General features: G+C 38.1%; 1 protein-coding gene across 3 annotated transcripts; it reads right to left on the reverse strand.

Moving 5' to 3' along the window:
• Window positions 1-937: 937 nt before the first annotated feature.
• Window positions 938-23,555, reverse strand: LOC128741244 (heterogeneous nuclear ribonucleoprotein U-like protein 2). 3 transcript variants are annotated; one of them, XM_053836906.1, is made up of 12 exons: window positions 23,304-23,555; window positions 16,328-16,956; window positions 14,584-14,740; window positions 13,777-14,528; window positions 13,462-13,620; window positions 13,283-13,405; window positions 11,315-11,443; window positions 11,079-11,250; window positions 4,931-5,315; window positions 4,791-4,873; window positions 4,632-4,723; window positions 938-1,687 (listed from the first exon to the last, which is right to left on the reverse strand). In XM_053836906.1, exons 1-12 carry the CDS (start codon window positions 23,461-23,463, stop codon window positions 1,523-1,525), a joined length of 3,006 nt encoding a protein of 1,001 aa, XP_053692881.1. In that variant the 5' UTR covers window positions 23,464-23,555; the 3' UTR covers window positions 938-1,522. The 3 variants fall into 3 exon arrangements, with proteins under 3 accessions (XP_053692881.1, XP_053692882.1, XP_053692880.1); XM_053836907.1 differs by having other exon boundaries at window positions 938-1,663; window positions 16,328-16,959; XM_053836905.1 differs by having other exon boundaries at window positions 16,328-16,959.
• Between the last annotated feature and the right edge of the window lie 641 nt (window positions 23,556-24,196).

Consider the following 24,196-nt stretch of genomic DNA (forward strand, 5'->3'; position numbering starts at 1 on the left):
TTTTAAGTCGTCGGCAAACGCAAGCCGAGAACCTTTGAGCGTTATATTGACGTCGTTAAAATAGATAAGGAAAACCAAAGGACCAAGATGGCTACCTTGCGGAATTCCAGAGAAGGCGGTGAAAGCCTGCGAAATGGAGCCGTCGATAGATACATTAACGAGATGATTCGACAGATACGATAAACCACTGGAGCAGCGGCCCTCCAAAGCCGAGTTTATCCAGTTTAGCGATAGCGATTTGATGATTCAGCTTATCAAAGGCAGCAGAGAGGTCCGTGAAGATGACGTCTGTCTGAGAACGGTCGTCGAAGCAGTCCATTATGTGGGAAGTGTTAGTGGATTGGTGGTCGTTGAGCGCTTGGGCATGAATCCGTGTTGTTCATCGGCCAAATACTGCTGGACGAACGAGGAAATTGGTGCGATCACGACGAGCTCGAAGAGTTTTGATAATGCACATAAGGCGGAGATTCCTCTGTAATTGTCCACGTTTCTTTTATTACCCTTCTTATGAACTGGAAACATATAAGCGGATTTCCAGGCAGAAGGAAATACTCCTGAGCTAATCGATAAGCTAAACAGAAGACGGACTGGGGCTACCAAGGCTTCAATACAGTTCTTCAAAAAGATTGAAGGTATGCCGTCCGGTCCACCGGAGGAAGAGCTTTTTAGCTTCAGAGCGGCCAGCCACATGAAATTTATTTTGAGTGTAGACCAGCCTCGGGACCGAGTTGCAATCAAGCAATCCTTAAGGTTATGCCATGCCCAGTGGTGGCAGAGCAGCTAACAAAATTCTATTTTTTATTTTAGAAACCGAAGTAATCAAAAGGTTTATTGTAGATATAATTCCGAAAATGTTCGGCATTGAAAATATATTGGTTGAAACTCTGCACTATCTTATCCATTCTTATATTTGAATGATATTTACTCCAAACTAGTGATTAAAGTTGGAACGAAGAAAGTGAAAAACAATGTTTACATATTTTAAGAGTTACATGAGTTTATATTGAACATGTTGAACGATGTAGTTGGTCTAAATAATATTAAGCTTCTCAGTACATTTTCACATAAACGAAAACATTTCTTTACACACTACGGTTATTTGTCAGTACTGCGACCTAATGATATTGTGATCTGGATCAAAGTAAAACAAAGTACTTTACCAATAAAAATTTGAACTAAGCTACAAATCGTTCTCGCAGCATACATATGATGCCTATTTTTAAATAGGTAAATTTTCATTTCAATATTAAAACTATGCCTTGCTTAAAACCTTCCCCTCTCATCTTACACTTGTCAAAAAAAAAAACATGTAAAGAGGAAAAATCATAACAAGTAATGATTTCAGAATGCTTTTATCTTATACATTGCTAATATTTAGACGATTTCATACTATATACCATCAGAAATTGCAATCTTACTGCTGCTCTACTGTTGTGAATTTCGTGTCGTTCCCGATGGTGGGTGAGAGAGAGGAAGTTGTTAAAACGTAACTTAAGCTCAAAGTATACTAAAATTATTCTATTTACTTATTCTTGGACGATGATCCTGATCCGTGGGACTTTGATTGCGGATAGTTTCCATAGTTTTGCTGCTGTGCATATTGGGACCAGTACTGTTCCATATTAACATGCTGTGCGCTATCCGTTCCACTGCCTCCATGCTGCTGCAATAAGTTTTTGACATTTGACTACAAACACAAAAATAGAAAGTTTTTCTAGAGATGAATGGACTTGTACAAAGTTTTAAATTCAATTTCTAGTCTATAAACCGCTAGCTAATTGCACATTCAGAGCATTCATTAAATTTTTAGCATTTCCCTGATTTTCCCAATACCATGCATTTTATGATTAAAACATACAAAACACAGAGGCGAATGCCAAATTAGGCAAAATCCCTATAAAAAAAGTTTTAAAGTTCAGCTTGTTTTAGTATCAACAAAACTCCTATTCTTTGGATGAATCGAATTTGTAATACCGTCATCTGAGAATATTTACAACGGCGGGGTCACTTGCAACACTTCTACGCAAGACGTTTTTGATAGCTCAAACACGTTAATTTGCTTACCAAATCATTAGGTAGCAGGGGCGGGCTTTATTGTAGAGTTGCACCGAATATTCAGCTTGAATAATCATGGATCCACGGAATGGTTCGATCACTTTGACTCAATTTTGATTCATTTGACAGTACCGTCTCAGTCGAGCAAAATTTGACAAAGTTGTATATGGGACATTAGTAGAACTAGTTATTATCTACAATTTTGCTGTAAATTTGCGATAAAATGAACGTTCATTTAGTTACTAATTTAATTTTTTTTTCTACAGTCTTCGACTTAAGGCAGTACAGACTAAAGAATATGACCAAACAGTGACAGGTAACTCATTTTCGGTTCGCCGAAACCAAGTGGACATGGAAATCGATCTAAACTTCTGAATCTTTTGCTCGAAAACATGCGGAGTATCAGTCGATGAACGCGGCAGAAAATATTGACTGCAAGAAAACGGCAACAAATATTATCGTATCATCACGAAATCGATCTGTGCTGCCTAACGACAGCACCAGGCAATCAAATTTGCAGCGTACAGTTCATAAAATCGCCTAAATGTTGAGCTCGAAAAAAATATTGTTAGAACTTTTTCGAGCAACATTGAACAGAGTCACGCACAACAATCATCGTTGAGCAAATTAGATTTAATGATAACAGTGACTGAGCTCCAATGTCATTTCTTTAGCCTGTTTCTTTAGTACAGACTAATTGTATCTTAAAACTTATTTACATTTTCAATCAAACTTTTAAATCTAGTTTTGCTAACATTAAAATCTACAGCAATAATGTAAAGGATTTTTCTGGCCACATTGGGTTCGATGAGCTGGAGTCCAGAGAAACGTTCGATTCCGAAGAATTCGACGAGACACGTGCAAATTTATATCTTCTAAGAGAAAACTACTATCGATAACTTCCATTAGCAGATCGTAAACAGGCAATCTCTGTGACGTTCGTCTTCTTTGGGTAAGCGTACTAAGTTTTATCAACTGACAACGATTTTCGTAAGCCGGAAGGCGTATAGGGTCCTACCAAAGCAAACGACGCAGGGCAAAACGTATATGAAACAACGTTGCACTCTTTCAATTTTATTAATTTCCCCTGTGTGATACGGTGCCCACACCGGTGCTGCGTAGATATCATTCAAATCCGAAGCGGTTCGTCGAATGAAGCCGAGTACAGCATACGCTTTTGACGATATTATGCTAATATGCTCGTCGAACATTAGCTTGCAGTCAAGCATGACTCCCAGATCTTTGACAGAGCTACAACGTTTCATTTCGCGTGCGTCCATTAGATATTCGAAATGTTGATGGTTGGTTACGAAAGCGGGAGAACGTTATGACGGAACATTTTGATACATTTACCTCCATCCTGTTTATGAGGCACCAGTGCAAAAGGCTATTCACATCACGTTACTAATGAGTACTAATGAGGTACTAGCATTGTAGCATCGTAACTACAATAGATACAGCAAAATTTTCTTCAGCAAAATTATAGATACTAGTTATACAAATGTGCCATATACAACTTTGGCAAGTTTTGCACGGCTGAGACGGTACTATCAAATGAATCAAAATTGAGTCAACGTGATCGAACCATCCCTGCAGTGGTCAATAATTGCTCTCAATGATGATATTTTCTTTTTGGCTTCTTCAACGACCATTTTCAGTACTGTGTAGCTCTGCCAGGCCACACAAGTACCTGCCGAGGCATATTTCCAACTCTTTAAAGGAAGAATACTCTCTAGCTGTCTTTTCAGTTTTGCTTGATGCTAAAAGAAATGATAACTTGCCTCGTGGAGTTAACGGTGCACAGCTTTCTATATCTACCAGCTGTTGCAAGTTATTCCGTCTTAGTACATATTTTACGAATAATGTGGTAACAAGCAGCACGAACAAAAATAGTTATCATAAATCATCTATTTTTTTGCTTATTATTCACTTTACTATAAAAATGTATGTTGGGCTTTTTCTATTTGTGTTGCTCGATGGTAAAACAAATATTTTACAGACAAAAAAATGACAATGACTTTAACAGTATTTTGTGAAATTTTTAAATCCACCAAAGGAGCAAAAAAATTAAAAGCAGTTTCTAGAACTTTTTTGATCAACATCAACAACGTTCAGAAATTGATATAGATCAAAAATTGTAGTAACAGATGCTAAAATTCAATAAATTCGACCGATATAGCGTTGTTGCAAGTTACCCCGTTTACCAGTAACTAATGATATATCACAATATCGTATGTAATTATTGGAAGAGTATAATCAGTTCCCTTATTCAGATCAATGCATGTCCCTAAAGATGACTTTCTTCCGAAATGGAAGAAGCAGTAGTTGTAGGGCAAACAGTAATTTTAGTAGCGCTACATAAGTTTTCATTTTGCGCTTATAAATGTTACATTGTTGCTAGATTTACATTTTACTAGAACCGTGTCTCCACGCATTTAACGTAATCCTAATTTTGAGCTGTTGAGAATCGTTTTTTTAAGCAAGAAAAATTATCTACATTCGATTTAACACATCCAATCCATAAAATGCTTGTCGAAAAAGATAAAATAAATGAAGACTTTTTAAAACTCGATTACCTGCCACCATGAATACCATTGTTGTGTGTCATTTCCTTGTGAGCCATACCCACCCCAGCAATTTGTATCTTGATCCCAGCCACTATTGTATCCTAAACAAACAATAATAATAAAATATTGTAAAATAACTATATATAGACATTGTTAATTTTTTGTCACCTCTATAGTCGTTCCGATTACCATCATAGCGTCTGGATTGATTATTCTGATACCCTTGATTACTATAACGATTGTTGTAGCGTCTAGAAAAAATTCAAGTTATATTTTGCTGTTTAAAAAATACAATATGGAAAAAATACCCGCTATTGCGTGTCCAATCTGTGTTTCCACTATAACGGCTTCCACTAAAACCTGAATTGGAATCACGCCTGCCGTAACCGTTTCCTGGTCTATAATTTCTATTCTGAGAATACTGTTGTGAGTTATTATACCGCTGAGAATTGTATCCTCCTTGATATTGTTGTCCACTATAACGGTTATTTCCGTATCCTTGGTGAGTCTGGTTCCATCGTTGATTCGTTCCTCGACCACGTTGTTGTTGATTGCGGTTATAATTTCTCGGTAGCGCTTTTCTGCCAGCATCGTTTAACCTCTTAACCTCCTCTCGGGTTTTCTCTTCGTTCAATTCTGCGAACGTTATCTCAGTGAACCAGCCTTGTTCGGTGGTAGGAATGTGAAAATGTGCTGTTTTGAACGAAGAAACATAAATGCATGATAACAGTTTTCTTCCTCTTCTTATCTCCTTATAGGTATTTAAGAATGAATTTTTGTCTGCATGATACTTTATGGACTCGAAAACTACTGAACCGATTGGCGTGAAACATTGTATGCAGGGGTTTTTGGAACCGGGAAAAGTTCTTATGATGGTTAGAGACCGCTCCCCTCTCTAAGAGGGGGGGGGGGGGGTGGCTTCCATACAAATAAAACACAAATTTCTGCATAACTCGAAAACTAATCATGCAAATGGAACCAAATTTGGCATATGGGGGTTTTTAGAGGCAGGATTTTTTCTATGGCAAATTGTCCCCACCTCTCTAAAAGCAAGGCTCCCCTACAAATGAAACCAGGGCCTTAAATTATCACCAAATTTCAAACAAAACAGAAAATCTTTTTCCTCAACATACATTGTTTTTTGTGCCTCTGAGTTTTATATGTATAACTGCACAGTGATTTTTATCATAGTATACAAGTTCAACATATCGTGGCAAAAAACATGGTGTAAAAGGTACTATGCCCCCTTAAAAACGTTATTCTTATAAATATTTTCGAAGAGATTCAACCAAGTAGGGATTCGATCTTTCGTGGTTTGGCCAAATACGATTTCAACATTATGTGACATTTGTTGAAAATCGACCATTTGGGTTTCGGGTATTTGTAATTCGGCCTTTTGTGTTTTGGTCGTTCGGTACCAGCCCACCATTGGAATCACTAACTTAGATCTCTCTTTTGACATCAAACGATTGAATCTACACCAGGCCCAGCGGTATTGGAGATATTGATTTGAAATAAAGGTCTTTTTTTTCGAAAAACTATAAGGTATACAGCCCTAAGGGTTGTACGAAAGGGTGACGTAGGACTATATCAGATCATTAGATTAAAGATCTAATGAGACTGAAGGCTGAGATGCTCCACATAAAAATAAGAATGCAGAGAGCGGTCAATCTACAGCGAGTTTCTCCAGTGCGTACAATGGACTGGTAAATCAAGTCAGATCACTACATACAAGGAAACAGTAAAACGATAGCGGCGACAAATGTTCAAGTTTGAATTTAAATTATAAGTTTTTTGTCATAATGCAATGGTGGCTTTGAAAATACGTGGACGGGGGTTCATAAGTACAACGCCTGCAACCATTAAGACACAGAAGATTTCTTTTGAAAATCACTTGTGTGCATCATAAAGGTTGAAATAGTAATGAATGACCAACCAGCCCACAGATTATTGTATTAAATATGATCATGCGTAACTTGACATGTTTCAATAACACCGTGTTACACGGAAAAAATACTTCTCAAATGACCTAGTGTACGTTGTTAGTCACACCTAGTACATCATAAAAACACATTTGAAATCTTCCTACCACCCCCAAAATGTCAAGTTTTTGCAAAAAAAAAACGTTTTTTTGGCTAGGTGTACATATACTATCATGAATAACTCAATAATTTTTCAAGCAATTTCAAGTGTTTACGAATTTTTGGAAAGCTTAGAGGACAAGCTTTTTGCCACGATATATTGAACTTGTTGTATTCACTACGGTTCTACAAAAGTTAGACGAGATTTTTTCAATTAAATATGAAATTTACCGACAAAAATGAACTTTTTGTCACTTTAGGGGTCCTTAAAGTGACCTTAAAAATTACCCACATTCCTGAGCTCAACGTCACTTGTTTTATATTATTCAATCCTAAGACTTTGGTCAAAATTTCAGCCAAATCGGTCAACATTTACAAATTTGAGAGCATTTTTAAGAGTTGGAGAATTTGTAGCTTCCCGCCTAATCTTACATCGTGTACAAGATGCTCAGTTGTAAGATTAAGGGGGCATCCATAAAGTACGTCACACTTATAGTGGAGAGGGGGGGGGTTACCTAATCGTGACGATTTGTGACGTAAGGGGGGAGGGGGGGGGGGTTATGAAGTTATGTGACGTCACATGAAACAAAATCAAATGGAAAATTTATTCGGGAAATTATATTTAGCCTTCATTTCAAGATACAACTATTGGAGGCTTCTATAAAATCAACGTACTGATGGATTTTAAATCAAATTTTTTGAATGAAAACTTTTTTTAACATATATGTGTGAACAGGACTCATTTATTCTATGTAGTATGAACTCTTCATTAAGGCTTTACAGAATATGCAGTACACCGCTGAAGAGCTGCTTGAGTACCATCCTGCCTAAAAGATTTTTGCAACCGCAAATAGCAGTCGCACAAACTCCTGAAGGGTTACAGGATGCTACCAGAGACCCATGGCAATGCTTTCCCTTGATATTCGTGCTGAACTCAGTCGATGAACAAAAACTCATACCGAAGTTCCACGGCTGCTTTTAAGGCTTTCGGTCTAATTTATACTGCCTCTCACTCAAAAGCTCTCTGAAGGATAGAGTTTATGCCACTTGCGGATTAAATTTCGCACCTGGATATGAAATGGGGAAGGCAAATGAGGAGCGTCCAATATAGCTCTAGCCATCCCAAGCCCCTACCTAGCGCCTCCACGTGGCCATACCTGGTAATGCTCTATTGAGTAGCCAAGCTAGGAGGTGCGATGCTGGGTGGTTTCCGGCTGCCTGACTTCAAAACCGAGGTTTTGGGTAGACTGCGGAGCCACACGGCCTAGCTAATTGGTAAGCCTAATAAGTTATTTTAATTATTTTTTTCGTTTTAGCTTATGAAGCATCTACTGCTATATAGTAAAAACTTTGGCCAAAACGAGTTTTAATACTGCACATGGATACCAGAATGAAAAATTAAATTAACTATTAGAAGCACTTATGGAACCTCAAAGGACGCTACTTTATTTCATACGAAGGACTGCTGGTGAGATTGTTCTATTTTTACCTATATATACCACATTTCATCTTAATATCATATTATTAACAGTATTATTGAATCATAAATGTGGAAGGCTGGATGATGGAGTGGATTGCCAACCTGAATCCTTAAGGTCTGAAGCAAATATGGCACTTCTCAATTCAAAACAAACAAATCATCACGTGGGTTAAAGTTGGTACAGCGAAATTGATTATTACATGGAAGGATCCTAATGCTGGAAGGCGACTCTTATAACCCCGGAATGCGTACAAGTGCCTCTGCTTGTGAGTCCGCCCAACCCCTTTTGGCCCTTCTGTAACAGCATTAGTGTGAAATTCATTTGATAATCAAATTTGGATCTACTGTAATTCTACACACATACATTGGCAAGTCCTTGAAATGATGGTGGCTTTCCCCTACTACTACTACTTGCGGATTAAATTTCGCATCTAAGGTAATGTTGAATGATTGAATGATGCACGATTGAATGAATACACAAAATGACAAAATCCGTCAGAAAAGTTCTTCCAAGGCGTGTTGCTGCAAGACGTCAGCAGGAAGTCCTGATTCTTTCAACTAGGTCAGACGAATTTGAGTGGATGGATGTAAAGCGCGTGGATATGCGCGAAACATTAATCGACGACACATCAGCGATCTTCAAAATCCGACTTATAAACTCGAAAATTTTCCTTTGTCTACTTGCTGAAATTTATTTCATAGCTTTAAATAAAAAGGTTGGAATGAATATTTAATTTTTTTGTAGTGAATGGGGAGGGGGGTTGCCGTGACGTGACGTGCTTTCTCAGGGGGGTGGTCACGAATGTGTGACGAAATGTGGCAAGGGAGGGAGGGGGGGGGGGGGTAGATATTGGTCAAAATTTGCGTGAAGTACTAAATGGATGTCGCCTTAGGCGGGTGATATATGAGAAGCAACAAATTCTACAACTCTTAAACTGCCGCTGGTAGCATATCTGTCCCATGTTACAAAACACGAAAATGAAAAAATCGCACCCAAAGTTGAAAAACTGATTTTTCTAAAATTATTCAGTTTTGATGTTATTATTTGTGCCTCTTTGAGATAATGTTGAAAAACTTTACTCAATTTTGTATACAACTTGAAAACATTTTGTATGAAAAGGTATATGCAGCGAGACAAATATGCGTCCATTTTTCCAGTGGGACAAATCGTCTTGAAATTTTTTATAGTTTTTCTAGTATAAACACCATGCTTTCGATTCATATTATTAAAATACATATAAAATTATAACGTTTGACAACAAAATGTCGAAAATGACTAAATGTAACACGGGACAGTTATGCTTCCACCGGCAGTAAAATGGTCTCAAATTTGCAAATGTTGACCGATTTGGCTGAAATTTTGACTAAAGTCTTAGGATTGGATATAAAACAAGTGATGTTGAGCTCAGGAATGTGGGTCATTTTTAAGGTCACATTAAGGACCCCTAAAGTGAGAAAAATTTCATTTTTGTAGTTAAATTTCATATTTAATTAAAAAATCTCATCTAACTTTTGTAGAACCATAGTGTATGTGTATATATTCTGAAAGCTTGTCCTCTAAACTTTCCAAAAATGTATAAAAAATTATTGAGCTATTCATGATAGTATGTGTATACCTAGCCAAAAAACGTTTTTTTTGCAATAACTTGAAATTTTGGGGGCGTTAGGATGATGTCATATGTGTTTTAATGATGTACTAGGTGCGACTAACAACGTACACTCGATCACTTGCAAAGTATATTAAAAAAAATTTTTGTCACGCCGTGTAATCTTACTTTTACTGACTTGTGACCTTTAAAAGGGCCATTGGTTACAGAAACCATTAAAGCCAAAACACGTTCATCGCAATTATGACGTGCCATTCGAATGTCCTTCTCTTTTGATATGTATGGCAACAGGCACGTAAGTTATCGGCGTCGATTCACTGTCTTTTGCTTCGAGAAGGTTTTACTAGTTTACTTTCACAGCTTACCGCTTGTTACATAGCAGAAAATATGGCACATACGCAAAAATGTCTGTGTTATTTGTATGAGAGTCCTTATCCTTCTACCAGACAGGTGAGGAGTCTCAAATCATCATGAAATAAATTCATGCCTGCATAAACCCCAACATGCCAAATTTGGTTCCATTTGCTTGATTAGTTCTCGAGTTATGAGGAAATTTGTATTTCATTTGTATGGGATCCCCTCTTCTTAACGAAGGGAAAGGTCCTAATTCACCATAGAAAAAAATCCTGCCTCCAAAACCCCCACATGCCAAATTTGGTTTCTTTTGTTTGATTAGTTCTCGAGTTATGAGGAAATTTGTATTTTATTTGTATGGGAGCCCCCCCCCCCCCCTCCTAAAGAGAGGAAGGGTCTCAATTCATCAGACAAAAATTCTTGCCTTCTGAAACCCCCACATGCCAAATTTGGTTCCATTTGCTTGATTAGTTCTAGATTTATGAAGAAATTTGTATTTCAATTGTATGGGAGCCCCCCCTTTTAGAAGGGGAAGGGGTCTCAGTACACCATCGAAAAAAAATCCTACCTTCTAAAACCCCCACATGCCAAATTTGGTTCCATTTGCTTGATTAGTTCTCGAGTTTTGAAGAAATTTGTGTTTCATTTATATAGGAGCTCCCCCTCTTACGCCGTCCATAAAATTGCTTTCTCGCCCCCTCTATAAAATTGCTGATCATTTTATCTTTCCAACGTTATATTGCTCAGTTTCGTTCAGTAGTTTAGTAGTTATTAGCATTTGAAATCTTTCTTTCCAACGTTACACTTCTATTTTCGTTTTCACAAAGTGTTACCCCGTCCCAGATAGTAAACAAAGACGTAGTCCTACGTCAAAAAAAATCCCATTGCGCATTGCTTGTTAAGACTAAATGGTAAGTCGCACTAAAATTAATACCTTTCATTGCATTAACGTTCCCCTCCATTGCTTCAACTCCAGTTTCTGTCTGCAGTTTAAGCCGGCGGTTGTATTCTTCTTCGCTGGGGACTACTATTACAGCACGTCTAGCACCATAATCGCCAAAACCCCGCAATCTGCGTCGTTGTTCGGATGCAAAAACATTAGTTTGCTGTATATTGAAGCAGATAATATTCGGTCATTTTAAATTAAAGAAAATGTATAAGCATATTTACCTGATTAATAATAAAATTTCGCCGTCGTTTAGCAGCAATGTCGTTCAACTTATGAAGACTGCGTGACAATTGCTCGATCAATCTAGACCATTTGTTTGTATTAGACGGTTCTCTCGGTTTACCCAATACCTAAAAATGAAAATAGCTTGAACGTGAAATTTGTATGTAGAAAAACTAGAGAGCATGCTTGAAATCGAGAAAACAATTAGCGATAAACGTTCATCTCAAAGTTTTGCCTACGTTATGCATGGTTTGAAGAGGTGTGGAAGAAAAACACATTTGATGGTATTAGTAGCTAAAAATCAGTAATGGACGTCAAACAAACCGCGTCGGACAGTGGGGTTTATTTTTGGAATTTGACGTCACGCTTGATCGTGATTGGTCGATTTACGACTCCACCCACACCATAATAAAACTTCTTCATTCACTAACATTATTTTACCAACATCGCCATACCTTTATATACCACATTGATGCAAGTGGGCTGGCTACCTTAAGTTCTTGCAGTAACCGCGAAAGGAAAACAAAGATTACTTACTAACTTTCGTTAATTGATTTAATCTGTCAAAGGAGAGAGCAATTGTTTTTGCCGGGATCATTGTTGGGAACGTTAAGCAAAATATAGGACTAAACAGCGCACGGTGCTCAATCTCACTTCTGGTTTGAAGCTTTTGTGTAGTGTATTTCGATTACTATCTTGGGTATAAAATGGGGAAGGCAAATGAGGAGCGTCCAATATAGCTCTAGCTATCCCAAGCCCCGACCTAGCGCCTCCACGTGGCCATACCCGGTAATGCTCTATTGAGTAGCCAAGCTAGGAGGTGCGATACTGTGTGGTTCCCGGCTGCCTGATCTCATAATCGAGGTTTTGGGCAGACGGCGCGCCACACGATCTTGATAATAGGTAAGCATAATATAAGCTATTTTAATTATTTTTATCGTTTTAGCTTATGAAGCATTTCCTGCTATATAGTGAAAACTTTGGCCAATACGAGTGTTAATACTGCACATGGATATTGGATACCAGAAGAAAGAAGCACTTATGGAAACTAAAAGGACGCAACTCTATTCCATTCGAAGGACTGCTGGTGAGATTGTTCTTTTTTTACCCATATATACCACATTTCATAAATAAACTAGAATCGGGAAGAGGGAGGGACCATCAGGGCACTTGCTTGAAACGGTGGGCCTAGGGAGAGTGAAACAGTCAACTTTCTAGGGTTAATCTTGGCCCGATTAACAACACATCGTGGATAATGAACGGGCTCTTCTCCCCACCTGCTGGAGTCATTCTGCATTAAGACGGTTTATTCAACGATTGACTCAGGCGACTTAGCCCTTGGAAGGAGATTCTCTAAATCCCTGGTACGTGTAAGTGGTGTTGCTTATCGACCAATTCCCTTTTGGCCCTTCATACAAGAGTTGGGAAGCATGACCAATCGTTGAATATGTTCAACTCTTTTTGACATGATAGGCTCATTGCTATGAACGGATGTTCTGCTAAGGCAGGTGGTAGTACCATATATTCATATCATTCATATTCATTCATAGTGTATTTCGATTACTATCTTCTTTATTTTGATTCCCTTTGAAACCTAAATTTATTACTACTGTATGTATTACTGGTAATTCGTACTATTTGTTTACGGAAACCGGAAAATGCCCGACGTTTCCGAAGTAATTTCAATAAAATGCTTATAATAAGCGCTTGTTAGTGAAATTAAAGTGCACGATTCGGTAGGTAAGTGTGTTTGAGTTAAATCAGCACAAGAACTTTTGGATTATTCGATTTAACGAAGAAACAAGAAATGATGAAAATTGAAGTGGTTTTCCTTGCTATGACGGAAATTAGCAATAAACTCTATATGAAAATATTTTTAATAATAACAATTCCAAATTTTGCTGTTACGAGATCGATGAGCGCTGATTGTGAGCTACAATAATAACAATCGGAAATATAACAATTACCTTCATCTGCTCCAACAAAGATTCAACACCAAGGATGGTAAATTTTTTATCGATGTTTTCTTCGAGAAACTTATTTATCCAATGAGTTTTACCGCTACCAGGCAAACCAATGAGAAAAATTACCTAAAACGAATACAAGTAATGAGTAATAACACATATATCAATGCGCTACAACTTACTTCACAAGCTTTCCGTGCTTCTGACCGATGTTCGCCTAACACCAAGTTATCCTTCACAGATTCGCCGATGTAAATGAATTCAGGATTTATACATTGGATAATTGAGGATTGATCGTTGTCTGCATTAATCGCAGTATTTTCCGAAACTGATTTATTCGCCTTAAAATAACCAAAATTAGCTAAAGGCAGATCTAAATGAAGGACTGAATATTAGGCCATATGAATAAAAGAGTTAGAGCAAACTCTCCCATAAGATTTGCACGGGAAGAGCAAAGCAAACTGTTTTATTTATACCGCCTATTGTCCACTAATTACCTCTTGTATGTTCTGTGAAGTGACGTCTGAAGGTTGCGCACTGGTTTCGTTTTCAGTATGTTCTTGCTTGGCATCAGTAACAGCCGAATCAGATTCGGTGACAATAGACGGGTCTTGTTCAGAAGTTTTAATCTTTGTCAATTCTGCACTTTCTGGCTGATTTTCTTTTGTGATCGACTGTGCATCATTAGTTTTGTTATCCGCTATTCCGCCTTTAGGTCTATCATTGAGTAAACTGCTTTCTAACTGACCAAAATTAACTTTGAAAGCAATGTTTTTACTGCAAATGTGTGGAAATAATGCCTGCCCTTCAAGCTCTTCATATTTGAAGTCAAAAGCTATCCCTTGGTCAATGCCATTAACTGTATATTGAATTGTACATGGATTAGACTCCAAGTCTAAATATACCCCAACAACGTCGCCCGCCTTGTACTCAATACCGTAGTCACTAAAATCGCCGTTGGTTCCTTTTGAACCCACGCTGCCATATGAAAATGAATGCTTATCTTCCCCTAACTGTAAACTTGATTTTTTTGTTGACCATCCGATGCGTAATTCCGCAGTTATTGGTTCCTCAGTCACCTTTTTCGTTTCGTTGATTTTAGTTAGAAGCACTTCAAAAGCTACCTTCCCTTTAGTTACTCCAAGATTGGCGCGAGCTGAGGCCCAAACCAGTGCCAGAGCACCATCAGATAGAGGTTTCGCTGCACAGAACGTTTTGCTATCAATTTCTAAATTAAGATCAGAGTCAACTAAAAAAAGGAAAATAATCAGTTTGATTTCAATACGCCAATTTCAACTTCATACTCCAACTTAGCGCAAATTTTCCATCATCTAGTTCCGGTTCGTTTTCCTCTGCTACAAATACAATTGGAGCTTGGGCTGGTTTAGGTCGAGGTGTTTTGACAGGTGAATCCTTTCCAGGCGATGATGATTTACGTTTCGGAGTTTGAGATTTGATAACCTAAACAAACGTTCAAGTTAAGAATTGCAACATACAAGCATAACATAATATTTAAAAAGAGAAATTTAGTTTCGAGTTACGTTAGTAATACAAGTTGTTTATAAGTTCTGTAAAGTCAAAATTGTCTGCATGGTTTAACTTGATAAATGACGTTAGAATGAAAGTAAAATCCGTTTAGAAATAATCTAATACTATGCATGGGAAAATAAGAAATTGATTCCAAAAGAGATGCTCATGTGTGTTCGTTGGAACGAGCATGCGCGTGTGAGAGAAATTTAGGCCACATGATTGTGGACTTCGCAGCACAGCTAATTCTGTGTTTCCCAAATAATTTGTTAAAATGTTATCAAAAATATCGAAATATAACCTTTCTTTATTACAGCTTATTGCTTGGACTTTCCGATAAAGAATTAAAATCAAAATACATGCATTGTCCTACCATTTCATTGCTCGGCTTAGCCAGCTAACCGCTAACTAGCTAGCAATCAGCGAATTCGCTGAATCTTAAATGTGTTAGAAGTAGTGGCTTTATTAGCATCCGATATATTAAAGTAGTACCGCTGGATAAAATGCTTGTCGTTAATATTTAAAAATTATACCAAAAATAAGCATGCGATTTCTTGTATAATGATGAAATTGACCGTTAATGGTGACGTCGGGAGTATTTATAATTAATATGGGTAGGTACATGCTAACTGTATTATCTTCAAAAATTATTATTAGTTTATTTAGCGGTACTTCAATAAGTGAAAGCTAACGGAAGTGCTTACACATTTAAAACTTAGCAAACACACGATTCGCTAATTAGTTAGCGGTAAGCTGATTAGCAGTGATCACCTCAAACCGTCAAGCCCTTCAACTGCACAACCCCCCTTATTAATGTAAGGACATGGGTTGGGTTATTTCTAGGCACAAACTGTGCCTCTTCCTCCACCTACTGTAGAAACCACCGACCGAGAAGTTTAAAAGTAGGTGGAGGAAGAGGCACAGTTTGTGCCTAGAAATAACCCAACCCATGTCCCTACATTAATAAGGGGGGTTGTGCAGTCTCCTTTTGTCCAGCCTGTGGTTCATAGGTACGCGGGTACCAGTGAGTCACAAGCCCTGGCTGGTGTTGTGTGTTCGAATCCGATTATAATCTTAGATTATAGCTTGGTTCGACCCATGCACTTTCCAGCATTGGACAAAAGGTAGGAGTCACAACGACAACTTGTTAAGCGTAGCTACCTATTCCCCCCGCCCCCCTTCCTTTCCACTTGGCATTGTTTTTTCCATGTAAAGTTTACGTTATGAACCTTATGAGAGAAGCAATTTTTTTTACTTAAACGGCCCGTTTTTGAGATCGGGACATATTTTGCTCCACTTTAAAACCTTTTTTGAAATATTTCCTGTAAATGCTTCGTCTGCCAAAAAGTTTTTTTTGTGTCAAAATCGTCAAAATAGGTTGATCGCACGTCAACATTTTATTTCCAATATTAATCATACGCCTAACCATATTAGTCGCATATATAACGGATTTGTATATACCCAACAGAGGCCTGGTGCTGGCTGAAAACCTTTTATGGATTCCAATTCGAATAGACCTACCTTCTCTTCCTCTTGTGAAACTGGGTCTTGTGATTCATTTTCATGCTCAGTTAATTCGGTATTCGCATTATCTGTATCTGAGACAGGTACTTGCGATTCAGGTTGCTCAGTCACATCTATTTTTTTGCCAACAGTCGAAACAGATTGGCTTTCTGCTGCTTGCTTATCTGACTCAGTTTCCTTTTCACCCGTAGCTATTTTAGTGTCTATAGCGTCTACTGTGCTTGCAATTAAAGTTTTTGCAGGAGATGTATCTGTTTCAATGGTACTTGTAGAATACTTTTGAGAATATTCAGTTTCATTTTGTTCTTTTGTGCTCGATATTGTTTCGGCTGCTTGTATTTCTACCTCGGAATTTTTTGTTGCAACATCAGGTTCTTCAACTAAAACATCCAGGGGTTTTGTTTCAACTGTTTTTACTGGAGAAGGTGATTTTGTAATTGATCTGGTTCGTCGCTTTTTACGAGCACCAAGTATCTCTGTCGTTTCTGTTGGATCTGGTTCTTCACTGACACTTTCCAGGATAGATATTTCAGCTTTTGTGGGAGATGGAGAACGAGTCATTGACCGACGTCGACTTCGGCGTGCCGGTGTTGAAGGATTTGGAGTACCTGGTTCTACTTTTTTGACTGCTGAAATGCAAAAAAAGAAAAAACAGTTAAGAATTATTTAGATTTCAGAAGCTTGCGCTCTTTTCGCTCCGGTTTTGCGATTTAGTCAATAGGATCGTAGCAACTGGCCTCGCAATTGTCCTGTACTATAACAGCTGGCTACGCAGTCTGTCGTATAAAACAGAAGGTCAAGTTTCAATAACGGAATGTAGCACCTAGGCTTTGCGATTTTGATTACTGCATCTCAGTCAAACAAAATTCGAAAAAGTGTTGCATAGGGCATTTGTAGAATTAATTACCATCTGCAATATTGTTGAAGATTGCTGTCTTTTGTATTTACGTGCTTCAAGGCTCTAGGGTGTGCTCTTTATGCTACCAACGGCATTGCGGTCCGATAGCAACGTAAATTCAAAGGATAAAATTTTACTTTCTTCAGCAAAGTTGTAGATATTTACTAGCTCTACAAATGTCCCATACACCACTTTTTCAAATTGTGCTTGGCTGAAGTGCAGTAATCAAAAAAGCAAAATCCAAGCGACCATGCCAAGCATGCTTGCGATAAGCAAACGTATACGCTACAATGCGCTTTGTGTTTAAATCAAAACTGTCCTGCACTCACTGTATCTGTTTTGCTCATTTAACTGTAACACCAAGCGTAATTCAAAAAAAAATTATGTATGGGGCATGTATAGAGTCAGTTATTATCCATAAGATTGCTGAACTAAGTATTGCTTTATCGTAAGTATTTACGAAACACTCCCAGTTCACAGTGGGTGGTGCGTAGAGAGCGCTCTTGATGCACCACCACGAGTATTTTTATCAATGTGAACTGGAAGTGCCCCGTAAATACTTAAGATAGAGCAATACTTAGATCAGCAATCTTATGGATAGCGAAGAGCGTATGAAATGGGGAAGACAAGCGACCAACATAGCTTTTGCCAGCCCAAGCTCCTACCTAGCGCCTCCACGCGGCCATACCCGGTAATACTCTATTAAGTAGCTAAGCTAGGAGATGCGATGCCGCGTGGTTCCCAGATGCCTGATCTCAAAACTGAGATCTTGGTCAGACGGCTGAACCACAAGGACTTGGAAGCAGGTAAGCCTAATATGTTATTTTAATTATTTTTTTTCGTTTTAGCTCATCAAGTATCTCCTACTGTACAATAAAAACTTTGGTCGTCTGACGTGTGGTCGATTGTTTTCCTGTAACATTTATAAAAGAAGTATGGGTTACCTGCACTTTCAAAAGTAGAGGCTATCACTAACATTCCTACCCACTTCCCTTGCGGTTGTTCGGCGTAGCCAGGTATATAATGCGATGTGTGCAACCTCATATGCTAATGCTAAAATATCTATGTAATTTAGCATGAAAATAGGATCGGGATACAAAATACGATGACCATGGGGAAACAGCAGCAGCAAACAACTCAGGCATAGGACAACGCTGACACGACTATTCTTCAGCAGAATCATCATCAGTAGAAACAGGCGCACACAAAAGCAACTCGAAACCGGACCGAACAAGTCGGAACCGAACAGAGCGACAGAACTCCGGCATAACGCACATAGCACATCCCTCAATCTGCGCGTACAGACAACACAATGGCTATAACAGTAAATACAACTATGCGACGACAATAGCTATTCTATTAGCACCCACGACAAACATGAACAAACATCAGACACATCCGATCGTGACGAGTGACGACAGCTCAAAGCAGACTAAGGAAAGTTAGGCACAGCGTAATCGGTTAATTGAAAATTGAACTTTTGTTGGTTCGTTGCGTTCACAAATTCTAGATAGAATTAACAATAGAACGAATGTCGCAATCGTAAACAAACCGGATAAAAATCGATTTTCCTATCTATGCTGGTTCAGCAAACAATATACTGCCAAACATCCTGCGTCAACGCGTCCCTTAGCGGTATTCTGACAGTTTTCGCGTGGGTTTCATCCCCATAGAAACTGGGACTGGATACATACACAGAATACACATGAATACCACTCATGTATTTTTATCGAGTTGGGGTCAATGACATTTGCGGTACGTCTTCACCCTTTAGTTTTCCTCCTGTAATATCGCAGTAAAACTAGTAAATAAAATGTGGTGGTAATACCAGAGGGGAAGTGTGGCTGTCAAACTACATACATTGTAGATGTCCCACTCATTGGTTTTGGTACTTTTGCTTCTGGTACCTACTTAATTCATTTTATTTAAAACAACCGAAACTAATTACAAAACAGTTAAACACAGCCTTTTAGTTATTTAAAATATAAATATTATTTATTAGCTATTATTTTTGATATGCTAGCTGATTCCAAATTGCCGCCATCCATGGATATGTAGTCCGCAAAATTTTTACAATCTCACACCCTTGGGTAACACAGTATAATCAATATAGAGATTGCTGACATTTCCCTACACTCGAGACGAACGAACAGAAAAAGAACGTTTAAAAACATTTCACTGGCATGAAAACACAGCGATGAGCGCACTGATGACTGCACCAACCAGCGCACAGATAAATAACAATGAGCAACTTTGACAATGAAGTTCCCGATTCACAGACTTTATACAGATTGCTAGCACCATGTTTACCACAATGAGTCCTGTAGTAAAACACAGGCATTCTATACATATATTGATTCTACTCTTGATAGAGATTGTTAGCATCATGTTTACAGAGGGGGGGCTGTAGCCACAAGGTTACCGAGTCTGCCTTGACAAGCGAGTGGTAGTGGGTTCGAATCCTAGTAGAATCAGGCCATTCGATGGTTAGTGACTTTAGCATGGGTTTATTCTCAGGCCCCTCCACATCCTTCCTACTGCATTCTGCATTTACTATTAATGCCGTTTTCGTTTTTGTGGTGTAGCTACACCGTTTGGTGCTACACTTTTCGCTGGATAAACGAACGCTCGCGGTGCAGCAGCAGTAATGCGGTATGGGTGGGCTGATATTTTCCAAACTGCACCAGCTACACTTTCTTTTTTACTGGTGTAGCTGGTGCAGAAAAAGTGTAGCAATGGTGTACCACAGAAATCGAAAACGAAGTTTTGGTGCAAAAAAGCTACACCGGTATAGCGTCGGTGTAGCTACACCGCAAAAACGAAAACGACATAACAATGAAAGCCTCTTGCCAGGGCAAGTTATAAGAGTGGTACTTGCTTGAGGTGCGAATGAAGCCTCTTGTTCAAGGGCACATTATAGCTTGATCCGCTTCCTGGTTCTCAGAACGAGATTGGTAATACATAAGTAGAGTAGAGATTTGTAGAACGCAGATTTCTATAGCGCGGGTACCACGATATTTCTACAACGCGGTTTTCCGCGTATAACAAATACACGTAGCATATGAATATTGAGTTAATTGGGGCTAAACTCGAATTTTGAACAGATACGATCGTGGTGTCTTTAAGAAGTTGTAGAGCATATAACAGTTGACTCTCTAAGTGATATACGGAAACCACAAAGTTACGGGTTGGCCTGCTGGAGGTTCCGGAATATCCGTTGAAATTTTCGTATTGGTAAAGTTGGTTAGAATTGGTAAAATATTTTTGAAGTAACTAAGGTCGGGTAATTGGTAAAAAAAAGTAATAAATAACCTTAGGAAACCGCAAGGTGGTCCTCCGGAAAATTCAGAATATATCGTGAATATTTTGAGTGTAATTTGACCATAGTCTAGTCTACTAGAAGTATATTTCGACTATTTGTGACTCAATTTGGGCATTGGATGGTTCACAGGGAGAAAATTCAAAGCTTTCCTGAAATTGGTCACTGGAGGTGCAAATGTTTTTAATTTGTAACAGTTCAAAATGAAATGGAATATCAGCAATCCTCAACTAAACAGGCCGCTCACAACTCGACATGGCCGCCAAAACGTTCACTGGAAAATTAGGATTTGCCGTCAGTGTGCAATAAGTGAAAATTCATGTTGAAGTCCGCGCTACAGTTTGAAAGAGCTTTGAAATAATCCATTTCGGATTCAGAAACAGAAATGATGCAAATACTGCAAATGTTTGCTGACAAATAAACGAGGGTATTTCGCAAGTTTGTTGAAATTATCAATTTCGCTAGTGTAATTTGATAGATGTGGTATACAGGGATACTTCGATATAAGACAACCTCGTTATAAAACAACCTCGATATAAGATTATAAGACAATTCGATATAAGACAATTTTTACCTCGATATAAGACAAATTGCTTTGACATACAGTATCCCCCCGCTAATCCGACACCCAATAATCCGACGACTCAATAGTCCGGATCTCGCTAATCCGGAAAATTCCGAATTAAAAAGTATTGAACTTGACTTCTTTCAATCGAACACTACCTTCGTTTGGCGTCAGAATGACACTCTTTCTAACTAAATGCAAATGGTACATGGTGCTGCTTCTAACTACGTTCACGTTTGCTATGGCCAAAATATTTTCATTGCTATTCTTAATAGACTGATGTGCTTGCACTTATTTCGACACTAACTAAGAATTTCAAAGTATTTTGTTGACGAAATTGAGCATTACTGAGTATAAAACATAGTTATTGCGTACTTACGACAAATATTTTCAAAAATTTCCGGAGTTGTTTACGTATGGATGTAAACAAAACCACATTTCAAACTCACGCTGACGTCAGTTTGACTGTCGGATTATCGAGTCAAAATTCGCTAATCCGGCTATAAATTTGTCGGATTAGCGGGGCGGTACTGTAGTTGGTAACGACACCTGAGCCAATTTTCCAATCCAAAACCGGCGCCATGAAGATGTTCATTTATTTCTAAATATGTAATGTTAAAAATCGTAAAAAACTAATAGCTTAAACAATAATAAATAGTTCAAAAAATGTAAACACACACCACACAGCAAAATTGGTGACTGCTAATGCAAAAATGTTTGACAAAATCATGTTTCGATATAAGACAACTTTTTGAAATTATAAATTGTCTTATATCGAGGTATCCCTGTAGTAAACTGAACTACCGGTAACATTTACTATACTTTCAAATCTAATAGCAAATATATCAACTTTTGTATAAGCTCATCACCAGGTATTGTGCTCTTTTGGGAAAATTTTAACAGAAATCTAACCATCGTAGTTAGCCATGGCCATTCCGCAATCCGCGTTGACGGTCGGATGGCTTCTTAATAGCACGGATTGTTTACTTTACTTATCTTACGCCAAATAATAAGCCATAGGGACTTTAAAAAGAATTTTGAAGCTATGAGAAGACTTCACAGAAATGAAAATTTAGCGGATGTTCCGGAAGCTCTGGAAGACTTAAAGGGGATTTTTTCTGTCTCACCAAAATATATATTTGACATCTTTCCCAAAGGAACCATGGTCGTGTTGATTCAAAATTTCGTAAAATTCGGGTATAGCCAAAATTAACTCAATTTCCACATTTCCACAACGCGCTTCATATAACGCGGTCCCAATTACCCGCGTTATACAAATATCGACTGTAGTAAGGAACTCATACATACACACATACACACCCTCACTCTGTGCTGAACTTTGCTTTACCAACCATGAAGCCTTTAGCCGGGACTGGTTATAAGAATTATACTTGCTCGAGGTGCGAATGAAGCCTCTTGTCCAAGGACAAATTGTAACTAGTCTCCGCACTTCCTGGTTCTAGAGCTAGATTGCTTGAAAAGTAGTAAGAAGCGTACAGGGGAAAAGGGGTAAAAACACACCGACACTTTAAGCACGGATAATAAGCAGTTCGCTCACTCTACAGCGATACTGCAAAAACAACGAAGTGCGGAACAACACCTGGATAAGATCACAATAGATCAAAATGCTGGTCGTAGTGATAATATCCACACACAAAAAAAAATCCTGTTTACCACAATGAGTAAAACAGCGACACTGGCATTCTATATATATTAATTCTACTGGTAATAGCTAGGCTTCTTACAGTAGCAGTCTGTTTGGCAATCATGAAAATAATGATTTCCTTTTCATGCAAAGTGACTTTTTGTTTTTAATATTATATGCTTACCAGTAACTTTAAAAAACACTATAAAGTGACCAGTCTCCAGCCTTGTGAGAGGCTATAACAGCAGTTTTTTAATTCATGTGCCGTAATTTTTACAAGAAAAATTTTTTTCGTTTTGTTTCGTGCATTTTTCTATAGATGTACTTTTTGTTTTTAAGTCTAACTAGCAACATATATTAAATTGGCATCACTGATAGATAACCCTTCAGAAACGTTTGTTTAAAATCATGTACACAAGCCGAAAAAATAAAAGCTCAAAATGGCGCGCCATTTTCTGATGCTCATTACAAAATTGATTTTTTCTTGCGTTTTTGGTTAGTTACACATGATATGTGTAATAAAACTATTACTGTTTTCGGGCATACCTGCACCAGCAAACGACGGCTGACTTTGAGCCGCATTGTTTTCTTTCTCGATAGCTTCCTTGAGACGCTCGACCAGGACCGCTTTAACACCTTTCGTATCCAAATTTCTTGCGGCTAATTCAGCTTTCAAATCATTTACTTTTAATTTGTTATAATCCATCGCAGACGAACTATATCCTGCAATTCGGACAATTTATTTCTAGTCCTGTACACCTAAAATGAATAAAAACTGCTGAAACTAGACACGCGTCTAACTTTTTGTAGCTGTACGAACGAGCAATAAAATGAATGCGGTGAATAAGTAAAACTGTACAGGTAGTGCAACACTTCAAAATTGACTATATAGTGTGTGTAAATGTCAAGCTTGAGCAAGGGGTTTTCACAAGCAATGATTACAAATGAACTTTGAAAAGAGCAAGGCGAGCAAGGTGCCGTTCAAGGGGTTTCCTGTAAGGCGTAAAAGTGCGTATAGTAATCAGATATTACTTTTGTAATCATTTACGAATTAATTAGGTAATCAATCACAGAACAGAAGTGGAAGTTAAAATCAAAACTCGTAACTCTAACCTTTTACAGATACTAGCGAACCTGGCGGTGGAAAGTGGCTTTTTACACGGAAAATTTACTATACTGTTTTCTAACTTTAGACTAGCTGAGCCAAAGCAAAGTTGCCAGAACAATTCTATGGAATTCCTGTACGGAAATGGCAAAAAGGTGTTAATAATCTTTATGCTCACGCGACCAAACCAACAAAAACTCAATCATGCATTTATCACTTTAGTTATATAGAAGTGAAGAATTTTCTAGGAATCTCAAAAACAGTGCATTGGCAACAATAATTTACATTCGTCTAACATAAAACTTCACTTTTCCGGCGAGAAACAGATGATGCC

This window comes from Sabethes cyaneus, chromosome 3 (assembly GCF_943734655.1).
Source record: "Sabethes cyaneus chromosome 3, idSabCyanKW18_F2, whole genome shotgun sequence".
NCBI lineage: Eukaryota > Metazoa > Arthropoda > Insecta > Diptera > Culicidae > Sabethes > Sabethes cyaneus.